The sequence below is a fragment of the Daucus carota genome, chromosome 7 (genome assembly GCF_001625215.2).
Source record: "Daucus carota subsp. sativus chromosome 7, DH1 v3.0, whole genome shotgun sequence".
Lineage (NCBI taxonomy): Eukaryota > Viridiplantae > Streptophyta > Magnoliopsida > Apiales > Apiaceae > Daucus > Daucus carota.
The window spans coordinates 31470197-31491492 of record NC_030387.2 but is presented as its reverse complement, the minus strand read 5'-3'; the positions used below and the strand labels follow the sequence as shown (position 1 = coordinate 31491492).

General features: G+C 34.2%; 3 protein-coding genes across 3 annotated transcripts; all 3 read right to left on the bottom strand.

The window, feature by feature from the left end:
* Positions 1–996: 996 nt before the first annotated feature.
* Positions 997–8197, bottom strand: LOC108193211 (zinc finger transcription factor YY1). The gene is made up of 6 exons (XM_017359779.2): positions 7976–8197; positions 7199–7257; positions 5810–6009; positions 4209–4298; positions 3313–3456; positions 997–1692 (listed from the first exon to the last, which is right to left on the bottom strand). The coding sequence occupies exons 1-6, from the start codon at positions 8059–8061 to the stop codon at positions 1174–1176; spliced, it is 1098 nt and encodes a 365-aa protein (XP_017215268.1). The 5' UTR covers positions 8062–8197; the 3' UTR covers positions 997–1173.
* Positions 8198–11000: 2803 nt separating this feature from the next.
* On the bottom strand, positions 11001–12892 carry LOC108193886 (uncharacterized). Its single transcript, XM_017360731.2, has 2 exons — positions 12755–12892; positions 11001–12292 (listed from the first exon to the last, which is right to left on the bottom strand). Exons 1-2 carry the CDS (start codon positions 12807–12809, stop codon positions 11169–11171), a joined length of 1179 nt encoding a protein of 392 aa, XP_017216220.1. The 5' UTR covers positions 12810–12892; the 3' UTR covers positions 11001–11168.
* Positions 12893–13960: 1068 nt separating this feature from the next.
* LOC108195258 (phospholipase D delta) lies at positions 13961–20698 on the bottom strand. The gene is made up of 10 exons (XM_064081035.1): positions 19214–20698; positions 18930–19046; positions 18546–18740; positions 17303–17575; positions 17113–17181; positions 16301–16448; positions 15614–15762; positions 15311–15478; positions 14616–14813; positions 13961–14444 (listed from the first exon to the last, which is right to left on the bottom strand). The coding sequence occupies exons 1-10, from the start codon at positions 20231–20233 to the stop codon at positions 14151–14153; spliced, it is 2631 nt and encodes an 876-aa protein (XP_063937105.1). The 5' UTR covers positions 20234–20698; the 3' UTR covers positions 13961–14150.
* Between the last annotated feature and the right edge of the window lie 598 nt (positions 20699–21296).

Here is a 21296-nt window from a genome sequence, read left to right as displayed (position 1 = left end):
TGACCTTTGTGTATATGCATCTAATAGTCAGACTACTTTATGTATATCCATCTAATAGTCACATAGTGCCTGTTTGGACCGGGAGAGAAGTACTTCTCTTCCAAAGAAGTGACTTCTGCTTTTCTTAATTTGTTTGTGTAAAAAAGCAGAAACACTTATTAAAAATTATCAATGCTAGCTTTTATCTTAGAACTTCTACTTCTTTCCCAAAAACTTTAGTCACAAGAATTTTAATCACTTATAAGTCTTGATTTATTTTTAACTTCTACTTCATTTTTTTATTTTAATTAAGAATAACTTATTTTAAACTCTCTCAAACGGTCTCATACTCACTCCTACTTCGTGACTCCGTCCCATACTCACCACTACTCCTTGATACTCATTCCTACTCCTCCGTGACTCCACCCCACACACACCCCTACTCCTCCCCTCCGTGACTCCGTCCCATACTCACCACTACTCCTCCTTGATACTCATTCCTACTCCTCCGTGACTCCACCCCATACACACCCCTACTCCTCCGTGATACTCATTCCTACTCCGTGATTCTGCCCCATATACTCCTCCGTGACTCCACCCAACCCAACTACTCCCTCCATCCTACTCATTTTTATACGTTACTTTTTCTTCAAAAAGACATATTATAGGGTACCCTGCCTGCCTAAGATTTTGTTCTTCAAAAAGACATATTATAGGGTACCCTGCCTGCCTAAGATTTTGTTAGAAACCTGCCGACTAGCTACATAGCCAACACAAGTAGGTAAATCCGAATGATATTCTATAACCTATTTTTAAAATTTTCTTATTCTGATTAAAAATTTAAATATCAAATTTTTATTCAGAAAAAGAAAATCCTAAAAATAAGTTATAGAACTATATTTAACATAAGCATTAAAATACGTGTCCTCACCCCCGTCTCCCAATATATATAATTATTCATTTATTCAGGGGGCGGGATAATGGAAAATATTAAAGTAAAACATTTGGCAAACGATATGTTCACAACACAATTATCATTCTAACTTCTGTATAATTTTTCAGTAAAAAAAGAGAAAATTCATCGTTTGGGGAACTCTGAACACTTAAATTAACTTAAACCTTCAAGAAGAAATATCCCAATTTGGATCCCAGCTAATTTGCATGTAATGTAGGAGAGGAGCTCCACTACTAAACCTAGTCCTCATATTCAGTTTGCTCATCATCATCATCGTTTTCACCATCTTCTTCTGTTTCTTCACTATCTTCTTCCTCGTACCTTTCTTCTTTCACAGGCCATGGCTTTCTCACAACAGTTACATTCATGTTGGTGGGGGCAGCAGTCATGCTTTTTCGCTGCGGAACCTTTGAAGGAGGAAGCTTTATACTGGGTTTCGGCCTGTTTTGCTTCTGCGGTTTGCTACTTCCACGTTTATTAGCATAAACATCCTGATCACTTCCTTCATCCATATCATTGTCAGCATTGGATTGGGCATTCTTGGCATTCTCATCCGGGAAATGGCCAGGATGTTCTCTCCTCAAATGAAGGTTTAGTTTGTACTCATGGATGTAGGCCTTCTCGCAACCTTCATATGGACATGCATAAGGACGCTCTGCTGTTGCAGTAGCATGAGTTGTTGTAGAAGCTTTAACAGCTTTGGCAGGCTTTTCTGGAGCCGGAGGTGGCACATACTTTGGCACATCTACTACACTTTGCTGAAACCATTATGAAGAAAATAGGTAAATACCCTCAGATTCATGCACAAAGTTTCAAAGGTTATCAGCACGTTCTCATTTAAAATATTACCCCCTCCGTCCCTATTTAGTTGTCCACTTTACAAAAAATATTTGTCCCTAAATAGTTGTCACATTTAGAATTCCAAAGCATTTTTTAACACATTTTTCCTAAGTTACCCCTAGATTCCAAGTTTCAATATTTGACTTCACAATTACTCCCACTAATTTGTGCAATAAATATGGGCAAAGGTGTAAACAAATTTTATAATTTAATACTTCTTGATATATGTGTTTTTTGCTAAGTGGACAACTAAAAAGGGACGGAGGGAGTAACTTTTGTTACAGGAATAATAACAGGATTAAGTTAGTACTACTATAATGATAATGGTGCTGGTCAGTAGAATATACTATTTCTAACTAATTGTCCTAGTTTGAGTTTTATGGTCACCCAGACCAATTTTTAATTTCATAATTATGTATGTTTATTTGAAATTCTAATTTGGATATAATAGGATTTGCGGTCAAAGTTTTACTATGATTGTACACTTTTACAATTATAGTATCAGATCACCAGACCCATTTTGATTGTATATTTGGTTGACTTTAATTCGATGTTAAATTAGGATATACTAAAGGGAGGAAGGAGTGTTCTTTTATGAAAATGATGAGTTAGGAAGACTCATGATGTCAAGCCTATAGAAAGTTACCTGAAAGATGAGATTTACTAAAAACTGTTTTGGGGTCTGCCATGCAAACTTTTACTGGACAATTTCTGATAAGTTGATACTCCCTCAGGTTCAAATTACATGTCCTCTTTTGACCTTTTTCAAGTTAAGTTGACCAATTTTTAACTGAAATTTACATATATTATATAATTGAAACAAAAATAAAATAATAGATGTTATTAAAAAATATATAAATAATATACTTTAGAATATATTTTTCAGATTCCTGGAACTATAAAAATTTATTTGTGAATTCAATCAAAATTGGGTCATTTGACCACAAAAGGTTAAAAACTAGACATTTAATTTGAAACGGAGGGAAAACTACCACCAAGTATGTTACTCGGACTCGGGTAAGGATTGTCGGACATGACACATATACGAGTGTCGGACTTGGGAACTTTGAAAACTGGGGACACGGGGACACCGTACTATTTTACACGGGTACAGGACACATCGTAGTATCCTAATAAACGAGTATGGTAAGTTAAACATCTTAAAAAAAAGTAACAATAAAACTCAAATTAGACATGATTTTGTAAATGATTTTGCAAATTAGACGTCCTTTGTACTTTAATCCCATTCTTGCTTCTTTCTTTTTCCTCACATATTTCTTTTGAATTGTAAGTTTGACTCATATTTGATTTTAAAATTGATCAAAGTGTCCACATATTAGTCGAAGGATCTGACACGAAAAAGGTGTCGTGTCCGAGTGTCCAAGTGTCCGACAAAGAAACGGCAACCTAAATAGAAGAGTCAGAGTAACATTGAACAACATCCAACATACTGAAACATTTAACCTTAAGACAAGTGAGTCGTATTATTATATATCTAGTAGCAATTTGAGAAGAAGGAAGAAGAGTCAAAGACCAACCTTTTCATGTTGAGACATGACATGGTTCTTCAATTTATATTCATGAGCATATCTCTTTCCACATTCTGGATATGGACAGATATGGTAATTTGCCTGGGAATGCGTTTTCATGTGTGACCTTAGGTTAAAATCCAGCGAAAACGCCTGCCATGATCATAATGGAATTTAGTTCACTACTAACACGGTAATAAGAATTTTCTATTAACATACTGATCAGCCAAACATAAACATAACAGCTACAGTATTATAATTTATAAATGGACATATACACAACGAGCAACACCTGTGTCTTTTCTAAAATGCAAACTAATACATTGTTAATGATCATAATGTCCCTAAATAATTAACACACAGTTCAAACATTACCATTTACCAGGTTACCACAGGACATAAAATGATTTTCAATTCAAATTACGAAGTCATGAACATTTTTATTAACGCTGTGACCCTCACAAAAAAAAAAAATTATAGCAGCAATGTGGATGAGATCTTTCGATGAAAAGTTAAAACTACAACAATGAGGGTCTCTGAATATAAAGTATTCATGTAGACTGTGATGCAATGACATCATCTTAGCATTATTTCTAGAAAATTTAAATTTAGTAACCACACACTTAAATTTGCTAAGCCACTCCACAATCACAGTGATAAATGCAGGAATCAGGCTTAAAATATCAGTCTACTTCTACAAGATTCCACAGAGAACAATGAATTACACACACAATGAGACCTGGAACATAAAAAATGGAAGTGTAAGGCACATATTAAGAGGGAAAAAAACAAAAAATACTACACAACTTTTTTTGAAATATTTATGACAATCAGAACTAACATAATGCAGCCAAAATGAAAGCAAAAGCAAGTTACGGATGTTTCAGGTTTCACAAAATAATCACCTTGCCACAGCCTTCATGCGGACAAACAAAGTCCCTCTCTCCAGTATGAATAAGGAAGTGCCTTTTTAGCTTTGAACTATCCAAGAATTTCTGCAAAAATAATAATAATAATAATAATAATTTGATCATTAATGTTTGATGGGAAAAGAGAAGTAGGAAGGAAATTGACAAGAGGCAACTGAAGATATAAAAGGGTAAAATACAGTGTAAACTTTCCATGACACGTACATTATTCAAGTTTTAAAAAAGGAATATGTCACCGCAAAATCAATGATAGTATTTTAACATTGGTTTCGCTTTGGTCAGGTATCGATTTCCATGAACTAAGTGCAACCATGACAGAAGCTTACCTTGATACTTGGCCTCAGCAAAATAATTTTATAAGAAACTTTTTAAGTTGTGCACCCAATTAATAAACACATCTCCACGAGTGTATTAATTTTAGTAACTTCGAACTTGAACTCTTTCACATAATCAAGATCCTACAACATCTTGGACAAGATTTTAAGACAGAAACTCAGAAAGTGAGTTGGAAAGTAAGAATTTCTTAAAGTGTTGCAGGTACGTTTGAGATTGTTGAAAGGGCAGGATTCAGGTGCAGGAAGAAAATGGCTGGATAAACATCTTTGATTTGATAATTGAAAAAAGGCCCCAGGGCAGGTGAGGGGATGGTTGAGACAAATTTCCAAAAGTAATTACACAAAGAATCATAAACTCGATAATCAATATAATTCTTGGTCAATCTACTTAAATGACAAAAGCTAATCCCTATATGTAATATATCTAAACAAACACTGGAGAAAAATATCAACTATAATCCCTATATTCTAATGAACAGCTAGTATTATTTCATTATTATCAAATATCAGATCCCGCAGCCTCTTTAACTGCCGCGGTCCATCAATAGGCTAGTTTCTTCCTTCATGAAGAGGCCCCTGCCCTCTATTTTTATGGAGGTACAATTTACAAGCCTTGTCACCAGTTATAGTCCTTCCTTTTAAGGTTTCTCCTGGATAATTTTAAATACTAGTGACTTAAAAAAAGTATATAACATACTCCCTCCGTTTCAAAATACTAGTCCATTTTTGAGAAAAAGTTTGATTCAACATAATTGTCCACTTATATTTTCAATGCAAGTTTTTAAAGAGTACTATTTAGCTTATATTTTCCCATGATTAAGTTTAAGCCACATACAATTATTCAATCTTTGGTTTACATTTCCAAGACTAAATCTACACCACAAACAATTATTCAATCAAGCAGGCCAATGCAATAAATATGAATATACATATAATATTGTTATCAATTTTAGAATTTCTTAATATGCATAATTTTGTCTAAAAATGGACTACTATCTGAAACGGAGGGAGTACTAGACTGTAAAGTAATTCCTAAAGGAGTTAAAAACAGAATCATGTCCCAGAAGACTTGTAGAAAATTGTTTATTGAGTGTGTAGGAGGATACTGTTATCTCATGTATCAAGTCAAAGCTAATAGTCACACCATTCAATTCTTGACCTCCTTTCATTCGGTAAAATAAACATATAAATAAAACATATTAACGATATAAGCTGAACTCTGAATAATTGTAAATGCAGTACCTTGCCACAGTTCTCATAATGACAAACGTATTGTCTCTCTCCATGAATGTGAGAGTGCTTCCTTAAAGCCCCTGCATCGATAAAAGTTTTCCCACAACCTTCATAACTGCATAGGAAAAGAACTTCAGTAGTTGGCTCAGGTTCCGGTTCAGCAGTATCTGGCTCTTTTATCTTCTCTTTCAAGGCCTTCAATGTTGCCTCTATAATTAATGGTAAAGAGAATTAGGTGGAGCCCACATTCTAAAGTAATCAAAGATATATTGAACAAGAAGCTGACATTTATCCATCATTGAGGTGCACAAAAATTCTGGCAAACCAAGATTTATACTGGAATAAGAATGCATAATGAGACTGAGACTAGAGCTGGCCTAACGGGCGGTTCTGGCACGCCCGCTCGGAACCGACCCGGTAAAAAATTCGCTAAAACTCGGCACAAATAGGGCTTGAATCGAATCGCCACGAATCGCAGCTGAAAACGAGTCGAATATGAGTTAATATTTCGCAAACCGAGAGCGGACCGGGCCGCCCAGTTGGCCAGGTCTAATTGAGACTCCTAATATATCAAAAAGCAACATAAATTTGTTACTAATAATTAAGCAATAAAGACAATATATACAATAAATCCGAATACTTTACAACTAGGAAGCATGAGTGCAGGTACGGGTGTGCGCGGTGTGGGGATACGAGAATCCAGCATATTTAGAAATATGGGGATTCGGGTGCGTGGGGATTCAACAAGTTTTAATATATTAAAAAAATATGGATTATGTATATATTTCAAGAGTTACATCTATATTTTAATCAGATAAATAAGTTCAATATCCTTAACAATTTACATTATTATTATTTGATAACACAATTATTGCATTATAAATAGTCAAGTGATAAAATATTCAGCTTATTACAGAATTAATTATTAACAAGAATCCCCGGGCACTTAAGAATCCCCGAGAATCAAGTGCGTGGTGCGGCGGATGAGTGAAGAATCCCCGCTTTCTAGCTTTACAACAATGCATTTAAAGAAGTATGTCATTTATTTTGCTAACAGATAGTATTTAAGCAATAAAGATAACATATAGAAAAATCCGAATACTTTACAACAATGCATTAAAAGAAGTATGTCATTTAACTGATAGTAATGTAGTCACATAAATGATTATGACAAAACAAATACAGGAGAAAACTTACATTCCAGGATCATTTTCAGGACGTCACCACAATTAAACAACAATAAAATCCTAAAACATTTTACCAACCAGAATTTGTTTTTTAACGCCTTCCGAGAAACATAGGAACCAATATACAGCTCATTTTCAAATCACACACACACATGTTCGTCTGCAAATTACAATTACTGATACATGCATACTAAAATGAACCAAATCTCACCGGTGACCCATTTCAAAACAAGGCACTTGCCACCTGTTGCAACAACGTCTTGTGGTACCCTACAACAGCCAGAAAATATATATAGCTAAGTGTAAAGAAAAGATTGCATAAGGTATGTGAAACATATAACTTTAAAAAGAGTTGGGTTTTCTCCTTTGAAGTAGAGATGCCCATGACCTGTTTTGGCAATAAGACTTAATAACGAAACTGACAATGTAGGTCATCAACAAAACCACCCAGCAGCCACCCAGAACACAAACAACCCAGCGGTCACCCAGAACACAGATTTCTTTATTCAAAATTATTTGTTTTATTAAAAAGTTGACCCTTCAACCGACAGATTTTAGGTCTAATTCTAGCGTCTATCTCATTACTCACCATGATTTATTCAAACTATACCATGACTGTAAGTCTGTAACATAGGAGTGCTGTACTTAAATTTTACTAATTTGACCCAAAGAACTATCAAACTACATCCCAATTCCCAACTAACAATGTTTCTCACTGTTTCCAGAATCATTAATTAACCGCTATAAATTCATTCAATAAAATACATAAATTTTGACACAACTACAATTGCCCTGTAGAATAGATTGAAATCTCATCAATTATCCAGATCAGATAACAGAAACCCAATTAATTAAGCTAAACAGAAAACCCCTTTTTAGTTTCTTGATAAATCAAATGCAAAAATCGAAAACTTCCACACAAATATACATACACACACATATACTTAGAATTGAGTTTGCAATAAAGCAAAAGGGTTTGTAAATATACCATTCTTTGAACCATTTGACAGCAGGAGCCTTGGATTTGATGATGGGTCGTCTCTCAAAGATGCTATGATGCGTATGCATCTCCATCTTTATAATCAAGTGATAAGATGATGGGGTTAGGGTTTGATAAATAACGACGAATGCAGGAGTTGAGAATATTTAAGTTACTGTTTGGGAATTCGATTTTGGTGCGGAACTGCGGATACACTGAGCTTTCCGGGTTGAGAACTATTCCCTCGGTTTAGTATTTTAATTATTTTTTCACGTATTTTTAAGAATTTTGACAGCACATTTAAAATTATTATTTTTTAAAAAATGATGAACAAAAATATTAGTGACATATTTTTATTCACGAAAGAAAAAAGTTAAAACTAATAATTTTATGTGTGCGGTCAAAACCTTTAAAAATGCGTGCAAAAAATCAAGCGGCTATTAAATCCAAACAAAGAAGTAATTAACTAAAAAATAGTTGAAATGTAAAAAAAATATTAATATAAATAATTTGATGAAATGTCACACTTTAGTCATTTTTTAATCTATAATTCTAGTCAAATTTCTATAAATAAATATATTTGTCAAATATTACAGACTTGTAGTAAATGTCACATCATCAATTATCATATTAAAACAATACGTTTTGTTTATAATAATTTTAAATATTAATAAAATATTATATTTAAAATACAGCCAATCAATATAACCAATAGTATTGAAACAAAGTGTATTACAGATTTAACAAATTTTACAAAAACCTTACGGATCCAATTTAGTCAATCATTATGCCCAACGTTATTGACGATTTTCTTGAAAGATATACTTTCGTCCGTCCAACCCACTCGTGTATTCTTTCTTTCTCTACTCCTCATGCACTTTATTACTCTTATAAAATATAGTTTTATAATTTACTTTTTATTCTTTTAATAAAAATTCAAATATATTGGAGGAACGTTAAAATATGTGACGCGTTCTCGTTTTATTCCTCATCCCCTCACACACACACACATATTATTTTTTGAAATATGACTGACCAATCCTTCAATTAATTCTCGATTTATGGATAAATCACTCAAAGGTACCTTTACCGTCCTAAGACGCCTATCGATTTTTAGAACACTAGTTTCAACTAAAAAACATCCTTTATTAAAATATAATGTCATGAAAATATGCAAAGTATAATATAAACCAAAATCAACCACCAAATCTAAGTAATAAATGCAATTATTTGTTATTAATACTGTAATTAAGCAAATATATTTCCATGTAATATCTCTGATTGTGTAACTTTTAGATTTTTTGATATAGCCATTGTTTATTGAATCACTCAGGAATCACAACGAAATCCGGATATTTCAATTATATCTACAAATATTGATATAAGGCCCTACAAAAAGTTAATATCCTAACTTCATGATACGACACCATCGGTTAAAGGACAATAAAATAGTAGAGACTCGGAAATTGTTCTAAAATCATTAACTTATCTAAAATTTTGTTATTTGAGAAATTTTTAAAACACCTAACATCACAGTTAAAATCGTATTATCTGAGAAATTTTTTAAACACCAGATATCACTTTATCTTAAATGCACTCCTAGGAATTGCATGTTTTTTCCTTTTGATAATTAGGAATTAAACTTATTTATGTGGGTGTTATTGATAAGATTCGAGGCGGATATTGTTATTATTATTTGATTAAATGATAATAAAATTTATATTCTCTTTGTCAGTATTCATCCATCGTGTATATATATACAAGAGAAATTTAGCTTTTCATATATTTCTTCACCTTTCCTCTACCGCACACACTACATATCTTAGTTTTGCACAGTACCATATATCTTAGTTTTCATGAAGATTATAAATTATTCAACTTGGTAATTCGTGGAGCATTTTCTTCATTGCTTAATATGTAAGTCATATAATTTGTTACGTGTGACTAACTGAAATAAGCAGTGAAGAAATACTCCATGAGTTACCAGAGATGATGAGTTTCTCGGCAACATGAATGGTGGTGATAAGGAATATGTTGTTTGTTATATATATCTTTAAATATTTGATTTTAACTGGGCAAAACATGTTTGTTTTTCTATAAGGTTCATTTTCATTGTTAAAAAGTGGTTATAAGGCATCATGTCATTAATATTTTTTATTTTTCATATGTTATGTTAAGTAATAGTAATGCTTTCCTTTAATGATCATCGGAATGCTTAATAATATTTGGTTTTATTGTAGCATTGAATTACTACTTTGTAGTTTGTAGTATTGAAATTGCATAATTATACTAGAGAATGATCATCGGAAGGCTTAATAATATTTGATATTATTGTAATATTGAATTACTACTTTGTAGTTTGTAGTACCAAAATTGCATAGTCACGTAAAGTTATTAAAAGAAATGTATTAATAATTTTTTTTGGGCTAATAAGCGAAAGATAACTTGCTGTTGGTCACTAAATTCAAAAAACTTACAAACGGATCACAAATCTAGATTTAACTCGCTGGTTAATTAACTAAACTATCAAAAATTGTATATAGATAACTACCGTGACTCGTGAGCACTCCAGTTAAGTATCAGTTGAATTTAACGGAATTTGTTAACACAATAAAAAAATATGATAAAAATCCAAAAAAAATAGAAAAGGGAATTTAGCCTAAGAATTAACATTTTTCAAGAAAAGGTAAATGTTATTAACATGACATAAATCTTTTTGTTCGAAGCCAAAATATGATATGAAGCCCTATGCTTTCTGATACCTAAAGCCCACTTTCAAATGCAAGATTCCATGTTTATACAAATCCTACTCGGTTGATGTTTTCATCACATCATCATTTTCAAAAGATGAATCTACTATCCAAAAACTAAACTGGGGATTCGCTTTCATAACCTTTTATGTACAATGACTAAAATCAGAGGCCATTGCATCTTATCACCAAGACTTCTACAGCTAAGATTTCATCACTCATATGTTTCTTGCCAAGTGCACAGTTAAAGGGGAGAAAAACTAAACTACTTCTGAACATACAAGGGTTTTAAACTCAGTCCCATCTAAATCCATAAAACTAGAGAGATTTTTTGTTTGAGTACAAATCCTTCATGCACATGTATATACTCATCAAGTTATAATATTATCTGTTGCACAAGCAAAAAGTACATGCATAAACTTCTACCTATACACCACGAAACATGGGTGTGGCTATGATTCAGGAACCGAGAAGACTAGACACCCGTTATCCCACCGGACCATTATCTCCCTTCCGACCTGAAGCCTCTTCCCTCTAATAATCTGGCCCCATTTGCCAATAAGGTTATAATAACTCCCACGCCATTTTAGCTTCATAAGATACAGATCACCTGTGTCATCATCACGAGCATTAACATTGAGCTGACGTTCAACTCTCAGCTGATCGCGAGCTTGAAGGGTCCAGTAATATAGAATATGATCTTCAACTGCTTTTCCAGGCAGAGTGAGAAATGGGTGATTGGTATCTACATCGGATAACGTCAGTGCCTTCTTGATTGGCCATTGTTCCTGTCCTGGTAGGAGCAGGACATTTCGTTCATAGGGAACTGAAAAGTTGAGGCATCCATTGCACCAACATATTCTTATCTCTTCTCCTACACCAATTCCCTTCCGCCGAATAATTTTCCCCCATTTCCCAATAAGGTTATAATAGTTTCCACGCCATATTAATTTCATCGCATACATGTCACCACTATCAACGTCTAGAGCATTTACATCAACTTGTTCTTCATTTCTTAAAAGTTCTCTTTGCTGCTGAGTCCAATGAATAAGAATATGATCTTCGACTGTTCGTCGGGCTAATGGTAGGAACGAATGACTAGTATCTACATCAGACAGCGATAATACTTTTCTAATAGGCCAATGTTCTCGAAGTATTGGTGGTGCAATCATCTGTACTGGTGCTTCCGCAGCAACCTGCAGCAGCGGAACTGAGAAATGTAGGCATCCATTAACCCACCGCAGTCTTATTTCTCTTCCAGCATCAAGTCCCTTAGCTCGAACAAGCTTTCCCCATTTTCCAATAAGATTATAGTAACTCCCACACCACTTCAACTTCATGACATAATTCTCCCCAGTATCATCATCCCGAGTACTAACAGTTACCTGTTCTCTATTGCTCAACTGATCCCTCTCCAGCTGTGTCAAATGCACAAGTATGTAGTTTTCAACCGGCTGGCGAGGCAGTGTAAGGAATGGATGACTAATATCAACATCGGACAAAGTAAGGGTCTTTCTGATAGTCCACTCACCCCGCCCTTGACTAGCAGCATTCAAAGATCTCGCTCTTCTCATTCCTAAAGGCAACAAAAATAGATCAAGATAGGGTCAGTTGAAATGATCGATAATCCGGATTTCTCCCCCGAGGCGGTTAATCATAACCCGTAAATACTTTTTCGTTTCCATTAGTATGTACAGTAATTACAAATGATAAAATCGATTCCTCAAACAAATAGGTGATTATGTCAATGCTAATCTATCAACTTGTCATAATTCAGCTGGTATCAGGAAGGTCCACAATAGCAAATCAGTGCATCACATATACATATAATCATACAATCTCAAATTCACAATTTCTCAAATTATAATCTTAATTCATTAAAACAACACAAATTCACTTCGACCCATTAGTTATAATCGCAAATTCTTCAAAACCCGCGTAAAACATATCGAAACATTCACAAATGACAGGAGTATATGGACATACGTACATAAACATATAATTGACGCAATTAAATAACAGAGGAGAAGGTTATTACTTGATTTGGGAGCTGGAGAAGAGCCAACGAATTGATCTGGAACAAACCCTAGCATAATTACAATTGAGAAAATGCGAGAGGGAGAGAGAGAGAGTCGTTTGGGGAGACTCCTACTGTTCGATAAAAATATAGAGTATATATTTAGTGCAAAAATTGTAATTAGCTTTGACTTCTCCATATACTTTATACATACTAAAAAACAATGAATTTTGGAAAAATATTATGCATTCAAAGAATTTATAAATAATGATACTACTAGGTATATCCTACTTTCTGAAATATTATTTTTATAAATACATAGAATTTAAGTTATGTAATTAGATAAATTTAACAGGACAAATCTATATTTTGATATCTATTTATGACTAATTTTGTTTATTTAAAATTAGTATTTGTATTTTATATTATAATTCTATAATGTTGTTTATAATTTAAAAAATTCATTTTTCAATTTCAACTTCAGAAACAAATTATATTTATATTCAGTCTTTTTAAAGAAATCTAACTTATAAAGTTAAGAAAAACAAAACCGAAAGTACATACTCCCTCGGTCCCAAGTGGTTGTATACAAATGGTTGAGACACGAACACCAAGTAAAAGTGTAAAAAATGAGTAAAGTTAGATGAAAAGTAGGTAAAGTGGTGGGATCCATTTATTTTTAATTATAGATTTGAGATAATGGAGGAAAATAATGGGTGTAATAGTATTTTTATTATTATAAAATGGAGATAGTGGAAGAAAGTAGTGGGTGTAATAGTGTTTTATATTATAAAAAGTTAATATTTTGGGAATATATACAAATGATGGGATATCCAAAAAAGAAAACTGTATACAATTGACTGGGACGGAGGGAGTAGTTTTTATTGAAAATTTTTCATCAAGCTCAGATTGTTACACTTATTCCCGTTATCCATATGTTTTTATTAAATTGAAATACGATATAAACATCCAAAATAGTCTCTCTATTATGATGATGAGTTGATGACCATGACCAGATGGCTCTTGCAGAGTTTGAATCACAAAGTATGGAGTAACATACTATTCAACCTCCTCAAAATCTAGATAAGAGCAAGTACGAAGAACTTATAAATTTATGAATTCCATCTAATATGAAACTACAAAAAAATACCATAAGACAGCAAGATATCAACATCTAGCAAATATCAAAAATACCTAACATACAAGTTATAATTTTTCCAACATTTACATTATTTTCAACATTAAAAATGGTAACAACATAGAACGTTCTCTATAAAGTACAGAGCCTCCCTCAAAATGCAGTGTCGGTTCTTTACAAGGAGGTCCTGACCATAGACTTTATCAACGCCATGACACAATCGAGGTGATTACATGCTGATCCATAACCAGCGTCAGCTATAATTATTAGTCGTGTAGTTTAAGTGGTTAGGACATCAGGAAGATTTGTAGGAGCTCCAAGAATCTTACCACCAACATCAGGAAATGATTCATGTCCAGGCAATGAACTAACCTTCCCATCTCTACTTACTTGAATTGGATATTTCATTAAGTGTCCCTTTAACTCCATGTTCTTTTCTCCTGCAAAAGCATCCCAGTTGCTTTGTGCAATTTTGTTCACATACTCTACACATTCAGGTGATTCAGGCTCTTCGAAACATCTCTTAAGCTTCCCAAGATGTTCAGCCCAGAGGGACATGCGATATCCATATACCTATGTTTCATAAAACTTCTATTAAAAAGCTCATCTCTAAAATGAATTTTTAATATTTTCAGTATATGTTATCGTCTTTCTGCATTTTCCCTACAAAATGGAATTTATCTTGACCATAGCATCTTCTAGTAGTAGCTTATTCAAGGTTTAAGAAAAGTTGAAATGGCGGACCTGGCCACGTGGACGCTTGTTTTGACTTGCCCATGTGTACTTTGGTTGATAAGAACCCATAGCAATTTCTGTGTCTCTTGAACCGTCCAAAGATCTCTGGTTTAGGTTTGCTGATCCCATCAAAATGTATTCATCATCAACTATCATTCCTTTGGCATGGACGTAGATCATAAATCTTCCATACTTCTGAGATAATTTCTGTAACAAGGCTAGCAACAATTAATGTCACAAGTGTGTATACATGTCTCCTGAAGTTCAGATTGTGCAATAAAGAAGTCTCAGGGACACAGCTTTACTTGTTTCATCCTCACCTAATTATGTTTGTCAAAGCATGAGTGATTTTAATATTAATTACATTTCTCATAATTATAGCTTCTACTGTCGTATTGTTTATATTCGGCTTATTTGTGAATCGGATGAGTTCCACTGAAAAATAAGAAGTAAAAATACATCAACTTCCCGGGGGGAGACTGAAAATAAGAAGTAAAAATACATCAACTCCCGGGGGGAAGGGGGGGTGGCAACTTCTGAACCAAGTTTTATCGTATGTTTAGATTTGATAACTCAATATGGGTTGGCGTATACAGTTTGAAGCTTTAAGTCAATGCATGCACCCCTGATAACCTCAATCTGAACTCCTTATTGATTATGAAGGAACCTTGATAAAACAAAGATGCGTGAAAAAGTTACTTTACCGGGTATTCATTTGGACCATTATGACGAGATATATAGTCTGGAGATAGAATTTCTCGTTTACCAAGACAATAGAAGTTCAAGTAATCCTGTGGGTGATGAGCCTCAGCAAGGCCTGCTTTTTCAAGAGCCTCTGCAACAATACCGTACATCATAGAAATCGTCTGTCCCTGTGTCAGAGATAAATCCTGAATTAGCATCTACTTCTCTTGAACGCAAGTTATCTAACTACATATTTACAATTAAAACAGAATGCAAACACTTCCAAAAGGACTTTTTGAAGAGATATGGGATGATAAACTAACCTGCCAATACAATATCTCTTGGACGGAACCACTGGCTGGAATGCCCTCTGGCCACATTGGAATCAGAACATACACACTAAAGCGTTCATCTTCATTTATTTTATTAGCAATTTTTAAGGCCAGTTCCATAGGGATCAAATTGTCCGCACCTGCATCCACCATTTAAGCTATAATTTGAAGAGTTCTCTGTATTGTGTCATTTTATCAATTATATATATATATATATATATATATATATATATATATATATATATATATATATTTAAGTTTCAGGTTGCATTTAATATCTAATAATAGCATAGAGTTATTTTTAGTCTAAAACGTGCTTTATATAAGAAAGGTAATTCCATTGCAGCTAGTTGAGCTAGAACCCTTGTCAACGTAGACTTAAACAATTACAGCAATACACTAAAAAAACAGTTGATAAGGACATATTTAATCTCAGAGAACTAGAACTTCATGCTTTAAATGCTAAGTTGATGCCCAAATAATGTTAATGAAACACGAGTGATATATAAGGGAGCCAAATCTACTAGGGTCTACGGCTGTCTAGGCATATACCTATAAGCAATCATCCTCATTCAAAAGTGAGGGAGGTGTGAAATATGAATGGACAACACAAACTTATCATTTATTTGCATGATAAATGAGAGGAACACAACCAAAAGGAGACCTACTCTTTCACACCTGCATTTTTATATGATGGCCAGTAATATGATGATCCGATGAAATACTGGTTCTCTATGTATATGAAATGTTGTGCTGATCTAATTGCTTTTACATATGCGGTATGTATGCTTCTGTCTACCTTTAAGTTTTTGCCACAGACAAGGCTCTGCAATAAAAAAGGATTTAGAAGATTACATACTAAACCTGAAAAACTTTGGCATCCCATCGTAATAATATATGTTATTAAGTAATATTAACAGTTAACCCTAAAGTAGTACCAAATATGCATATGAAACCTTGAACTAAATTTTCTTAAGCCCAACTCTTTAACCTTGTCAAATGTATATTAAGAACCTTCTGCAGACCAAATTGGCAGGAGAAAGTATTTCTCAAAGCTGTTAAGTTTTGATTTATTTATTGAAAATCGTATTGTCTATATGCTTTGATTTGTGGATGGTACCATTAAAAAAGTGAACTTTTACCTATGTGTCATTTTTTTCTTCATAAAATATATATTTAAAATAATCAAATAAACTAACTCTCATGTTTTATGAGAACTACTATTACACATCAGTATTAGTTTATGGAAATCTTATTCAAAACAAATGTTTCAACTCAAAGGAGACGTTCTTGTTCCTCAATGACTTGATACTTATGGTCGTGGGATCCAAATTTGACAATCTTAAAGGGCCTAGATATACATGTTATAGTATTAATGTGTCAGGATATACGCATACATAGATCAGTGGTTTCTGGTTTTTGTGGACATTTAGTACTACTGTTGGGTTAAATTGTTAACAACTCTAACTTAAAACTAAATTAGCCTTAACCTGCTCCTCAGCTTCCTTGGAACCCTTTGGGAAACCCTTAACAGATCCAGAGTCAATGGAACGAAATACCTGTAAAGAAGAAATAACTTATGAGAACAGTCAGATAAGAATATCTTTTTTATCTTCTTCTCTACAGAACCAGATTTTGCGGAGCTACTAAAGATTCACAATGGCAACTGTAATCACCAACCTGCACATGCCAATTTTCGGGATCTTCTTCCGTGTTAACACGGACAGCATGGTCGCCATCAGGGCCTGGCTTGGGCGTTAGTATGAAAGAAAGTCGATCTATCTTTAACAAAGTATTCTCGTGCCAATGTCTGACATGTCTAAACCTGATATCGCGCCATTTTGCAGCTTTTCTCCATCTTTGTTCAAAATTAGTCATTATGTCATAAGCCGCGGGACCATCAATTTTACAGTGTAAATCATGCCAGGGTTCCCTTGGTCCACCGATAACAGACTGACACATTGTTGCAATACACGAAAAAGTAAGTTTCCAATCGAAAATATGAAGCACTTCAAGAACAATATTTATATTTGACTGCACAGAAAGATTATAATATGTGAAGACATCAGCATATTAAAAGACATACCTTTAAGCCTGTGCTTTATAAAGATAACATTTCGTTCTCACAAAAGATCAGGGTCTATTCGTTAAAAATCATTTAAAACTCCAAAATTACTTTGCTTCTCCTGTTTGTTAGCTTTTACTGATAAAATGGAACAGACGGCTAATTAGACCCAATTAGGTTTTTTACTTTGCTCAATTTGAGCCTATGCACCAACAAGAAAATATTGTTTATCTGTTAGACGGTTTGACGATTTGGCGGAGTTTATTAATGCAGCAGTTCTTTATTGGTCCATCAATCCATTAGCCACTCTATCAAAAATTGATGGAGTTGGTGATGGATTGAAGACCAGCAATTTGATTGATGGACCTATAAACAGCTGCTGCATTGATAAATTCCATCAATTCATTGATTCAAGAGACAGATTAACTCTTTTTGATTTGCAACCACAGCATAAAATATACCAAAATAGTTAATTTTTGTTCTATAGTAACAAACTTCATCAAGTTATTTGACAAATTGACGAATTGATGGGAGGGGATGCTCTTACAGAACTTATTATATAAAACTTTCTACTTGAGTACTAAGTTGACCATGACACACAAATCCTGACGCAGTTAACCTTTCTACTTCAGACAAGATCACAAATATAATCCAAAAGCCTCAAAGATAAAGAATGCGATTAGTAACATGCATTGATGCGTGGGTCACAAAATTAATCATATAGCATGAATTTCAGATAAGTTTCAATTGAGTTAATACAAACATCTAGAATACTCTTTCATATCTCTAAAGCTTTGCCTTAAGTTCAAAATGACATAAATATTCTGCATAAAATGTCTGTAACCTTTAATGACTTACTGTGAAAGTAGGATTATGAACATCATTTTTAAAAATAGTGCTAAGATCGCTGAAGAGCCTATGTTCAGGAGTATCGTATCGACCATCACATAGGTCAATTCCACCTATAAAAGCAGTAATCTTCCGATTGTTCCCTGTCGCTTGGGTGTCAAGAAGAACGCACTTCTGGTGATGCGTAAAAAGGGTCCCCACAACCTGGACTAAAGCATTTTATCTATATCAGGTAAAGGAACTGGTCTCTATCAAAATTAAAAAATATATATACTTTGAGGTGGTAGATTGGTCAAGGCAAATTTATATAAATATTTATCTCATTAACAGAAATTTTATGAATACAGCTTAATTATACAATGTTTTGGGGCCAAAATACAGCAACTTCCTCACCTGTTGCTTAAAAATGCTAAGCTTACTGCTACCATATCGAGGACAAAGCACACAATGTACGCTCGAGTGTTTGAAATATTTTTTGGTTTCTTCATCATGAGTTTGCATAACACCATCCTGCATTCAGGTACAGGCAATTTAATGCAAAGTGTGCATCTCAGCAAAACAGAAAAATTACACCCATTTGTATGAGATAAAATCATCGTGATTATAAAAGTAAAAGTCATAATCGTCACTTACTCTTATTGGATAAAAGAAGTTCTTTAATAAAAAATGAGGCTTACTGTTTTAAAAAGAAATTTATCATGCGAAGTTTTGTCATCCCAAACCAGCAAAATCACACGGAGTCCCTCTTCCGACTTGTATTTCAACAACTCTCCAAGGGTGAGTTCACCAGCAGAGGGTAATGGCCTTGTTGGCTCTCTTATAAGTTTGATTTTGTGATATATTGACCAACCAGTAATATAAATCAGGTTATGAGCTTCAGTCATGGCATGACATATGTCTTCCCAACATTGGTTTTGTCGAAAAGATTTTCCTTCATCAAGTGGAATTTCAGGAAGCATATTTTGAGGTACATGAGCATCTTGATAAAGAGTCACACTTCCTCCTTTACGAAGGGGAAAATAAGTGCTTGGCACCCCTGTGTATTCTGGGCCTGCACCAACACCATCTCTGTACAGAGGGTTTTCCTCTACTGGCTGAAATTTAACACAAAAATGCAACTCAGGTGGAGAGTTTGAAGTTGTTTCATAATGTCCTGCTATAGGAAACCAACCATCAATATCATCGCCCAACAGAATTTTCTCAGCAGGTATCCTCACGACACCTATTAATTGGGCCCCTAAAACATCATTATCTTTGACCTGAAGTTCTACATTTACTACAGGATGAGCAACTGGCACACTAAAATGCTCATCCCATGACGGGTTTTCACTGTTATAAATTACTCTAGTCTGCGCGACTGTAGCCCCTCGGAGACATATGGACACGTAGGGATCACTTGTAATTACAGATTGCTTTCCCGAAAGCCTACCTGGAGACCTTCCTGAAAGCCTACCTGGAGACGTACTTCTTTTTTCTACTTGACATCCACAAGGACCACAACTACCAAACATCGTAAAACATTTTCTCATCCTTTCGGAAGCTAGATCCAAATTTGGAAGAGCTCTTGCTTCCTTAATCCATATATCGAGATCTCCATGCAAAAATACAGGTATACTAGAAGAGTCAGCCCTCCTGTCTGCCGCACTATGCCAGTCCATTGAGCGACTTATTGAGTGACGAGCTGTGTGATGAGCCATCTGGAACGGACAACGGCCACTCTATATATCAGTTCTCTTTTTCTTTTGTTAATGCGAACCGTAAGTGGAACATAGGGACCTAAGATTTATGTGATCCTTTAGTAGCCTGGGGATCAAAAGAAGTATATATCATCTACCAGATACTGTCGGTCATTGAAAATTTTCTACACTCAATTGAAAATCTCCTTGTTCCTAATCAAACCTGGATGTCATGCCATCACAAACAAGCATCTATGTACCCTGACATGGAGTTACGCACATTCCTAAGACTAGATACAGAATGGTCGAATGATCCTGGTTCCCCCTTCTGAAACACCAGAAAATACAGAAATGAGATTCCAAATCATCAAACACTTGTCTGACTGTCAAAGGTTAACATTGGAATTTCTTTAGTAAGCTATTGAGCCTTAGAAAGTGACTTCCTATAAACAGAGGCATGTCACGTTAATTCAAAACAATCAGAAATAGTTGATTGACAAAAGAAAAGAGTGTAAATTGGACTGACAGCAGCATTAAAAAAACATGTCAGAAACAAGCACTCAGACACAGTGTTGCATGGTTCATGGGTCAGCCTATGGAAATGCGATCCAGTTCCTTCGTACCGGAACACATTTCCTCTTTGACCCGGATCACTAAGGATCACGCTCCAGTTCCCTGACTTCGGCAATCCACCTTAAACTTTGGCAATATAAGCAAGGAAGATAACTTGATACTATCATTTTTGTAATTATTCTTTAAATTTACTTCGATAAAATAAATAAGAAAAAGAAAACATTGGGCAGATAATGCAGATGAAAGAAAAGACACGCGAGGCATGCCTTGATTATAAAAACAGATTTAGATCCTCTTTTAAAATCGTATTGAAGGTCATCACCATTTTACAGGTAACCTAAAATTTCATTTTCTGATTACTTAATTCTATATTTCGAGTGACATAAATGTCTTAATTGCAAAAACCATAAATAGACTATATATTGTTTATTAAAAAATCACTAGAGAGGGATCATCATATCGACCCGCGAGATTCGCAGGTCATCATACCCGATTCATAAAAACTAATGTT